Below are 10,490 nucleotides of genomic sequence, written 5' to 3'. Positions count from 1 at the left end.
CAGGAGGCGCTATTTCACTGTCAGGGTGGCTAGGATCTGGAACCAACTTCCAAGAGAAGTGGTGCAGGCTCCTACCCTGGGGGGCCTTTAAGAGGAGGCTGGATGAACATCTTGCTGGGGTTGTTTGACCCCAGTACTGTTTCCTACCATGGGAGGGGGTCGGACTAGATGAATCTGCTCAGGTCCCTTCCGACCCTAGAAACTATGAAACCACCAGTGACAAAAGAACAGGTTAGGGACTATTTAGAAAAGGTGGATGGATGTGTACAAGTCTGAATGGAATGCAACCAAGGGTGCTGAGGGAGTTGGCTGAAGTGATTTTTTTTTTAGAGTCACTGACAATCATGTTTGAAAACTCATGGTCAGTTCAGGAGAAGTCCTGGATGATTGGAAAAGGGCAGACACAGTACCCATATTTAAGAAAGGGGAAAAAGGAGGATCCAGGGAACTACAGACTGGTAAGCCTCACCTGGGAAAATCATGGAGCAGGTCCTCAAGGAATCCATTTCTAAGCACTTGGAGGAAACGAAGGTGATTAAGAACCAGATGCCTTTGCCATGCTAAGTCATGCCTGATTAACCTGACTGCCTTCTGTGATGAGATGACTGGTTTTGTGGATGTGAGGAGACCAGTGGATATGGATGTGGTATACCTTGATTTTCTTAAGGCTTTTGATGTGGTCTCCAACAGCATTCTTGCAGGCAAGCTAAGGAAGTACAGGCTGGATGAACAGACTGCAGGGTAAATAGAAAACTAGTTGGAAGAACGCTGGGCTCAGAGCGTAGTAATCAATAGCTTGATGTCTAGTTGGCAGCTGGTCTCAAGTGGAATGCCCTGGGGGTCAGTCCTGGGGCTGGTTTTGTTCAATGTTTTCATCAACAACCTGAAAGATGGCATAGAGTGTACACTCAGGAAGTTTGCAGAAAACACCAAGCTGGGGTGAGTAATAGATACACTGGAGGGTAGGGCTAGGATTCAGAATGTCCCAGATAAATTGGAGCATAAGGCCAAAAGAAATCTCATGAGGTTCAACAAGGACAAGCGCAAAGGACAGAACAGTCCCATGCACTGGTATGGACTGGGGGCTGACTGGCCGGGCAGCAATTCTGCAGAAAAGGACGTGGGGGTTACAATGCACAGTAAGCTGAATATGAGTCAACAGTGTGTCCTTGTTGCCAATAAGGCTAACGGCATACTGGGCTGCATTGGTTAGGTGTGTTGCTAGTAGGTCAGGGGAAGTGATTATTCCCCTCTATTCTGCACTGGTGAGGCCACACCTGGAGTACTGGAGTCCAGTGCCCACTAAAGAAAGGATGTGGACAAATTGGAGAGAGTCCAGCAGAGGGTAGTGAAAATGGTTTGGGGGCTGGAGGACGTGACTTCTGAGGAAAGACTGAGGGAACTGGGTTTATTTAGCCTAGAGAAGATAAGACTGAGAGGGGATTTATTAGCAGCCTTCAACTACTTGAAGTGGGGTTCGAAACAGGATGGAGCTAGATAGTTCTCAGTGGTGGCAGATGACAGAACAAGGAGCAAGGGTTGCACATTGCAACAAGGGATGTTTAGGTAAGTAATTAGAAATAATTTTCTTGCTAGGAGGGTAGTAAAACACTAGAACAGGTTACCCAGAGAGGTTGTAGACTCTCTAACCTTGAAGGTTTTTAAGACAAAGCTAGACCAAGCTTTGGCTAGAATGATCTAGTTAGGGATGGTCCTGCTTTGAGCACGGGGTTGAACTAGATGATCTCCTTCCAACCCTAATTTTCTGTAATTCTATTATAGGATTTTAAAGATAGTGGCATCTGTTTCTGTGGGTGGATGAATTTGGATAGGGACATAACCAGAAATGGAAGAAAAATTCATGAGCAGAAGAGAGATCAGTGTGTTGTGTGGGATTCAGATGCAAATGGTGTTTGAATATACATGGCATTTTGTTGCCTTGTAGAGTTATGTGAAATAAGATTAAATCAGGTGACTGTCGTATGGGGTTATGTTTTTCTTTTTTCAGTGCTTTAAAATGTAACTGTAAGGGCTAAGTGATACTCAGTGTTATGAGTTGAAACCTGCTTTTAAAAAGAGCCCTTTAACTTCACATTTCAAATATATATACATTTTTAATGTGAACCAGGCAGACAAGGTTCTTTGGGTAAATCTGATATCTTTTATTAGACCAACTAAAATAGCTGGAAAAATAATGTGAACCAGTGCTCACAGTGAATCCCCATTTTGACCTGTATACATTGCTGTCTGTCTAGGTTATATGCTTCTCAGGGCAGGAACCTTGTGATATTCGTCTTACAAAAAATTGGCATTGTATAAAATTAATTGCACAAGAAAATCTGTTTCCTGTCCCTTCCCCTCTGATTTCTAGTGAGGGTAATGTACAACCTGAAAAATAAATTAATATCACATGGAAAACAAACTGGAGAGTTCTTTTGAATTGGGGCTGTCATATTTCCCCTCAAACTCTGATATTATCCCAGAAAAGAAGGGGTTCCTAAAATTACACACGCAAAATTGATTGAATGAAACTCAGTCTCTCTACATCAACCTCTAAAAGTGTTTATGAACCTAATACGGAAGGTGGGGTAGAGGTAGACCGAGTAATATGATGTTTATAAACCAAATTAAATAAAACTTAAAATGTGTAAGTTCTCTCTCTACCTGTCATTTCTATGTATGCCCTCTCTTTTCTTTCTCTCCTCATTTTAAAGGATTTTCAGTACTTATGTTCTCTTTTTGGAACTGGGCAAAGAATAAAAATTAAGCAGCAGCATAGATTTGGGGTAGAGAGTAGATGAAGATAAGTAAATGCCTCTTTTAATTGTCTCTAGCCCAGTATAATCTATATGTATTTTGAAAATGCTGGAGTGAATGAAATGTCTAGGGTTTTCATGTTAGAAGGGAAGCAGTTGCTCTTTAAACTATGGTTTTTGGCCTACTTGGCAGCATAACAGTTTAGGATTGCAGATGCATATGTTCCTATTTGAATCCACTTGGTGGCAGTTTAATCCTTTATTCTAACACAGATAAGAATTGGGCAGACTTATTTAATTAATTTTTATTGGGATACAGCAGAGCATTTTAATCTGGTGAGGTCAAATGTCAGAAACCTAAGATGAGGGGGAACCCAGATTTGTATTGCTTTCTAGTTCTCTTCTATTGTGTTTTGTAAAGAAATCTGTAATTAATTAACAAACTACAAATTGTTATACATAACTCTGTATAACTATAAGAAAAATAATTTGACTGAGAAATCACTGCTATCATTTTCCAGACAACAAGTGAAAACCATTCACTTTATCAAGTTCCACTTGTGCAAATTTTTGCCTGTGTCAGCTGCGACTTGGCTTCGACCTTTAGCACTTACTTCCAGGAAGCAACTCCTGAGGTTATTGAAAATCTACCAGTGAACCTGATTTCTGAATGGAAAGAATTCTTTTCGGAAGGCATTCACAACTTGCTTTTACCTTTATTGGTAAAAGTAACAGGTAAGTATGTGGCAAATGTCAGGGCAGGTAGTAGCTTGATATGAAAAATGACCCATTAAACCAATCTAAAATAGCACATTGGGCATCCATCTTTTGATTTTGTGTGTGCATGCACACATGCACACACACTGTACTGTTTACGTAATTTACTAAAACCCTTGGTTTGATTCTTATAAATGCATTATATGCTCAGTAATGAAAAAAACACCTAATGGATATGCATGATGACAGAATTCTCAGTCTTTAGTATTCAGTAGTTTTGATATGTGGGAGTTCATGTACTTGAATTATCTGTGATTAAGCTTGCTAACAACCATAACAAATGACTAAAAATGTAACTACTGTTTTTCTTCATTATGAATAGGAGAAAGCAAACTTGCATCTGAAAAATCCTTTCAGAACTCCATACTGATGTCCTTGGGTGAAGCTCTGACACACATTTCAAAGGATCAGTTGTTGAGCCACAAACTGCCAGCCAAATTTGTTGCTGGCCAGAAAACTAACCTCCCAGACAAACTCCAGACTTTGTTAAACACGTTATCTCCATTACTTCTCTTCCAAGCTAGGCCTGTGCAAGTTGCTGTCTACCATATGTTATATAAGTAAGGAATCAATCAATGGGTTTTCCCTCATCTGTTTTAAAACTGTAAAATGTGTACATTTGGATACAAGGGAGACTAGCAAAATAATTCCTTGTTTAGGGAAAAATACTAACAGGTAATTTATGTGCATGTAGTGAACTCTGATGCATATTTAACCAGTGTAAATATAGAATAAATCTATAAATTTAAACTCTTACACTAACCTATAAGAACACGTAATTACTATAGAATATGAAAACCTAATTTTGTTTTCAGACAGAATTTTATTCATACTTAATAAAACACCAAGATTCAGATAATATAAGGTTACTCAAGTCTTAAATTTTAGGTTCTGTTTTGAATCACATTTGAGACAAAAAATCTGTAGTAATTTCATGCTTTTATTTCTGCTGATGGTAAATTTTTTCTGGATAGTTTGAAACTAATCTCTGCCTCAGGTATTTGTCTTGGTATAGTGGGGAAAATACTTAAGATTCTTTAGAACAATCTGGAAAAAATTCACATCAAAATAATGATGCACTGAAATTTGAAATATGGTACCTAACTGACTTACACGTACCTTTTGAAAAGGGACTGTAACCTGAATCAAATGTTCCACGGGAACCCTTGCTTCCTTTTGAGAGGACCACTTAGAGAGAGGCTTGTGAAATACAGAAGTAGGACTTTTGACTAAAAAAATATACATAAATATATATATTTTTCTGAATACTCTCTCTCTAGAGAGAGAGAGAGAGAGAGAGTTCAGAAAAATATATATATTGCTTCAAGAGCACAGACCAGCTGCAAATTTTTCCTCGGCCTGAGGAAGGGTATTTATACCCGAAAGCTTGCAAAGAATTTTTCTGACTATTTGAATTGGCCTAATAAAAGATATGTTTTATCCAAAGAACCTGATCTGCCTATGTGTGTGCACACACACATTTATATATATATGCATGCACACGTGTGTGTGTGTGTGTGTGTGTGTGTATACATGCATATTAATATATATTTTACTTAAAAGTTCTACTTCTATATAGTTTATACAAGATTGTGCCCTTTGCCATCTGAAATTTAGGCAACCAGTGTTGAAAATGAGAACACACATCTTATATGTACTGTTTGATAAATAAGTGCCAGCAGGTTATTGTTTATTAGAATATCTATCTTCATAGAAGTGTGGGAGAAATGTGAACACAAGAAAAAATGAAAGCTAATTCTTTATCCTACTCATAGGTTAATGCCTGAGTTGCCAAAATTTGATGATGAGGATCTCAAATCATATGGTGAGGAAGAGGAAGAATCAACTTTGTAAGTTTTTTTTTTCCCTTCTTATTTTTACTTGTGTTCTGTTATCTGTGGTGACATTGCATGACTTGAGTAGAGATCAGTTATATAGCAGAGGCAATCATTTGTGTTAGCACTGGTGTTAAAGGGAAACTCATGGTTGTGACTAACCAGGGAAGAAGCCATGTAAATATACAGTAGAACTGCTTAACATTCTCTATTTGCATTGGTATTGAGATCATCTGTTTCCATTTATTTGGTACTGAAGTATTGCCACCAGAACTAGGTCTTATAAGCTCCGAAGGAGAGAAGAGATCCATGACTGCACCTGTTAAAAACTCTTAATCATACTACTCTGAACCAAAAAGCAAAGATGGTGTCTCTAATATAAAATCAATCAACTGAAGAATAAGTTACTGCTGTCAAGCCTCAGAGATCAGACTTTTTCTTTCCCTGTGTAATTCATTTTATGTAGTTCAGCTGCCTGTGACTTGCGATATTCTATCACTAATTCATGTGCTTGTCAAACAGCCACAGGAGAGAGAAGTGCTTAACCTCCCCATGCCCTTACCCCTGAAACACTTAACTGTAAAACCATGAATCTGGCATGGGGACTCAGGGTTAGGAGTAGGTCAGTATGCGTGATGTATTTTAAAAGTGACCAGATTTTAATTTGGAGGTTATCTAGATCAATCCCTCCTGCTCAAGATAGGCTTACCTCTATCTAAGTCATCCCAGCCAAGTGTTTATTTAACTTGCTCTTAAAAACTCTCAGTGATGGGGATTCCACAGCCTTTGTGTAATCTGTTCCAGTGCTTGACCACCCTCATAGTTAGAAAGGTCTTCCTAATGTCCAAGCCAAAATTTTCTTGAGGTAATTTTAAGACAGTTACTGTTTGTCTTGTCTGTCTTAGACACAGCAAATAGTTTAAACTCTATAAACGGTCACATGTGATGATCATAAAAACTCCCCAAATTGCTTCTAATATTTGAGAACAAATAGTACATGAGCTATGATGATGAAACAGGGGGGTGGGCAATTATTTGGGCTGAGGGTTCACTTAGGCAGTTATGCTGAGCTGTCGTGGGCCAGGTGAGCAGCCCCTGCTCCCTTCCTGCCTGCAGCAGCTCACCCAAACTGCCCAAGTGGCTCTGCCCTGGGGCCTCGCCCTGCGCTGCCACACCCCAGTGATTCTAGGGTCTTCATGGACACTGGACCAGGACCTGTACAGGCAGGGCATGTTTGGCCAGGTGGATAGAATGGGGATGTGGCAAGCAGGGAGCAGTTCCTGGGAGTGGGGTGGGCAGGTAGGGCCATGTCTGTGATCCTGGTCCCAGCCCAGAATCATGAGGCAGTGACATTGTGGGGACAGGGCCTGTGGCAGGGCCACAATCTGCTCCTAGCATGCCCCTGCCTACAGAACAGGTGCCTGTTGCAGGGACATATGGGCAGCGGATCGTAGCTTTGCCTCTGCCCTGGCCCCAACCCTGTGCCATCACTGCCCCGTGATCCTGGTTCCAGCTCTGCCCACCCGGCCTGCTCCCAGACGCTGCTTCCCGCCTGCCTGCAGCCTCATTCCAGTTGCCTAGCCACATACCCTGCCCACATGGGTCCTGAGCCAGTTTCCATAGAGAACCCAGACCGCTCCGTCCAGCGCCCCCAGCAGAGGGGGCAGGGCTGGATCTGGTGGCAGCAGCATCTGGAAAGAGCTTTTACTTTTGAAACTATACTTTTACCCTGAAAAGAGCATATACTTTTGAAACATTTCTTTTGAGCTGGGGAAAGGAAGGGCTGCCCTATCTGCCCTTTGTCTCCAATGAATTAATCTTTATTGTCAGTGATCTTCCAGCACTCTTGGTCTCCCATGCAGCCTAAAGTCTACCTTTGCAGTTCTTGATGAACCCATGTTCTTCTGCTCACCATCCAAGCAAATGCTTAGCAAACAGCCCACTGTCAAATTATGAATGTTTTCTAAAGTCCAAGAAATAAGTAAAGCATTAGGAAAAAGCAAATGTTTCCAGCCTTCTGTGTAGTAGTTGCCTTAGCACATTTTCTGGGTGTCTAGCACCAGGATATAAAATGATGAGAAAATAGTGCTTTTAGTAAAAGTCAGTAAGATATCTGTAATAGTGACAGCTGAACAGAAAGCTCCAGCTTTAAATCATTGTTTATAAAAAAAAGAAGGAATTTAATATCTGGGGTCCCAGCTGTGTAGATTGGTACAGTTTTAAGGGTTAGGGTTCTCATATATTGTGTTTCCTTTTTTAATGCATTCATCTACAAAATGAAATAAAAACCAAGGCTCGTTAAAATTTGGCTTGGAATTTTAAAAGGCTGCTTTGTTATCTGAAACATCAGATATCGTTAAATACAGCAGAGAAGCTACAAAACTTGATTAGGGCATTTTTTCCAATCTCGTGGGAAATGGTCTATTTTATATGGCATTTCAGAAAACAGCTTCAACAGCAGGAAGGTAAGTATTAACTTCTGTCTTGCTAGTGTGAGTGGATTTGCTTTCTTTTGTGTTTATCTGTTGCCTTCAAACTATGGGTCCTGCTTGAAACTAGTAACAATAAATTAAAACAACTCCAGGCCAGAATCATCCTTTCAAATCTTCACAATAGCATTCAATTTCTTTGTTGAACTCTTTCTGGAAGCAGCCTAGGGAAAGTCTGCCTATTCAAGGGGACACTGCTGTTAAAGCCGAGTCCTGCTGTGCAGATTTGAAAAGCGAATTTTACTGTCATAAGTACATCAGCTTTCTGATGGACTAACATGCTTTGTGCTGAGGGGAGGCTAAGCAGACTAGGAAACAAGAAATCAGTTTTAACGAAGTTTTGTTTTGTCTCTTTCATCACCATGCCAAATGTCATTGTTCTTTAGATCACCACCTGCAGCTCTTATGTCTGTTCTTGCCACTCAAGAGCTCTTACTAGAAAGCATTCTAGAAAATGTTCCGGTTGGAGAGTTTGCCATGGTTCAACCACTGAGTGATGAGTTCTGCCTTGTTTTAGGATATCTTCTCACGTGGAAATTAGTATTAACTTTTTTCAAGGCAGCTTCTTCCCAGGTATGTATTTTACTGTTTCTTCTTCTTCTGGGGGGTTTCTCCACACCCTGATTTGGCTTAGATCGGTTTCCATATGATTCCAATGTTTCCATTTGAATATTTTCCTTCTCTTAAGTATGCTACAGCTTCCAACCTCCAGCTTGCATAAAATTAGGGGTACTCTCATTTGATCTCTGTCTCTTAATACCCTGATAGAGGGAACTACAGGTGTCTCCACTCCACAGTGGTACATCCAGCCCCACTTCTCTCACTCTGTGCATCTAGCCCCACTTCTTCAGAAAGCAGAGCACTAGGTATAGCAATAAAACACATGTACTTGATATGACAGTGTGGAAAGCTACTAAAAGACTATTGAGTAATGCTGCTTAAAAAGTTAAAAATATAATAATCGTTTTTAAATAACTTGACCACTAAATCTTTGACCAGTTCATTGGTGTCAGAACATTTTTCCTGATAGCGTGTATGTTTGGCCACACTAAATCATTCTTTGAGAATCATGTAGCTGTCTTTCTTAGGTACTTCCAGGGCACCCGTGGCTTAATATCTTAGCATCTCACCCTCATTTATGTATGTATCTTTGCAGCATCCTGTGAATATGTTAGAAGTTCCCTAAGAGATGGGGAAGTCCTATGTGCATTTCTCAGGTTTAGAAATGAGGCACAGAAAAGCTAACAGTCAAATTTTTTAAGGTGTTTAGGTGTCTAACTCCAGTTGATTTCAGTGGAAGTCAAACACCTAAATACTCTTATAAATATGGACTGAAGTAACTTACCAAGGTCGCATAGGAAGTCTGTGTGGGATGGCATATTTAATCAGTCTGCTAAGTACTTGGCAGATCCCTAACAAATGGACCATACATCTTCTGTTCTTAAACACTCCTAACTTTCTTAAACATAGCTACTTTATATTATGGTTCATATTTACTTCATTTCTTTCTCTCATCAGCTGCGAGCTCTCTATTCACAATACCTTCGAAGAACTAAGAGTCTGAATAAACTGCTTTATCACCTGTTCAGGCTTATGCCAGAAAACCCAGTCTTTTCAGGCCCAATTTCGGAGGTCCCAAATAAGGAAACTAAAACTTTTTTTACAGAAGAGGTTCATTTGGATGTCAAAGGTTAGTAAAATATGTATTTGATGTTTGTTCAAAGACAGCAACTTCAGTCTTGGTATGGTCAAAATATGATTCTTTGTGAAAGAAAATAAAGATAACTCTTTGCCAGAATTTCCCCATCTTTAACTTCAGCATCATTGGATTGAATTATTACTAGAAAAAAATTGAAGGGGAAATCCTTAACACCAGTTTCTCTTTGTAAATAATGGTGCCACGTGTCTGCACATGTTCAGGTTTTAGACAGTATAAAAAATGATAAAATTATTAAAGCCTGAAGTGTCAAGTCTGCAGGCACACTTCTTAAGAAGGTGTTTTTTAGGTAGCTTATTCCCACTGGTTAGGCTGTTTAAAAGAAAAAAAACTATGAAAATAACCTCAAAATACTTGCATTTCATATTTTCCTCCCCTGGCCCCCCCCCCCGGCCTGTCTCGTCCATTGAGGAGTCAGTCTATATGTTCACTGACTACCTGTCTTGTATGCATGCCAGACCAGCCTCCGGCTTCTTTACTTTTCATTCCATCCAGGAAGAGCACACACCAACTGCAGAAACTTCCTTAGTCTGACGAAGGGTTTTTGAAACTGAAAGCTTGCTTTAATAATTGTTTTCCAACTATTTAAGTTGGTCTAATAAAAAATATCAGATTCACGCAAAGAACCTTGTCTGCCTATGTCCTTAGACCAACACAGCTACAACCTACAACCCTGCATTTCATATTTACATTCACTTACCTGCAGTATTTGGCTTATAGTCAAAACATTGCAACATTGCGTTAGCATATGAAAATTGGAGAGTTAAATTGATGAAAATTGAAGTAGATAAATGTACAAAAAACTAAGTTCAGAGTTTAAAATTATTTTGTCTAACTGTGTAAAGGGATATTAGTAACACAAAGATATATTTTCAAAATGATATTTGAAGTGATAATATTATATTGAGCACGGAGG

At 39.6% G+C, this 10,490-nt stretch overlaps 1 protein-coding gene and 1 long non-coding RNA gene across 2 annotated transcripts in view; both read left to right on the top strand.

Annotated features, from left to right (window-relative positions):
- The window catches only part of LTN1 (listerin E3 ubiquitin protein ligase 1), a 52,892-nt gene that overhangs the window by 33,348 nt on the left and 9,054 nt on the right, over positions 1 to 10,490 (top strand). The window contains exons 22-26 of the mRNA XM_019528785.1: positions 3,278 to 3,491; positions 3,856 to 4,093; positions 5,309 to 5,383; positions 8,244 to 8,430; positions 9,376 to 9,547. Of these exons, the coding sequence (XP_019384330.1) occupies positions 3,278 to 3,491; positions 3,856 to 4,093; positions 5,309 to 5,383; positions 8,244 to 8,430; positions 9,376 to 9,547 (886 nt within the window). The remainder of the gene's footprint in view (positions 1 to 3,277; positions 3,492 to 3,855; positions 4,094 to 5,308; positions 5,384 to 8,243; positions 8,431 to 9,375; positions 9,548 to 10,490) is intronic.
- Positions 5,390 to 6,320, top strand: LOC109305752. The gene is made up of 2 exons (XR_002099699.1): positions 5,390 to 5,994; positions 6,068 to 6,320. It is a non-coding gene; the product is annotated as an uncharacterized LOC109305752 (long non-coding RNA).

Source organism: Crocodylus porosus, unplaced genomic scaffold (assembly GCF_001723895.1).
Source record: "Crocodylus porosus isolate Cpor-Errol unplaced genomic scaffold, CroPor_comp1, whole genome shotgun sequence".
Taxonomy (NCBI): domain Eukaryota; kingdom Metazoa; phylum Chordata; order Crocodylia; family Crocodylidae; genus Crocodylus; species Crocodylus porosus.
Note: the sequence above shows the minus strand (reverse complement) of the source record. Positions and strands in the feature narration are given on the sequence as shown.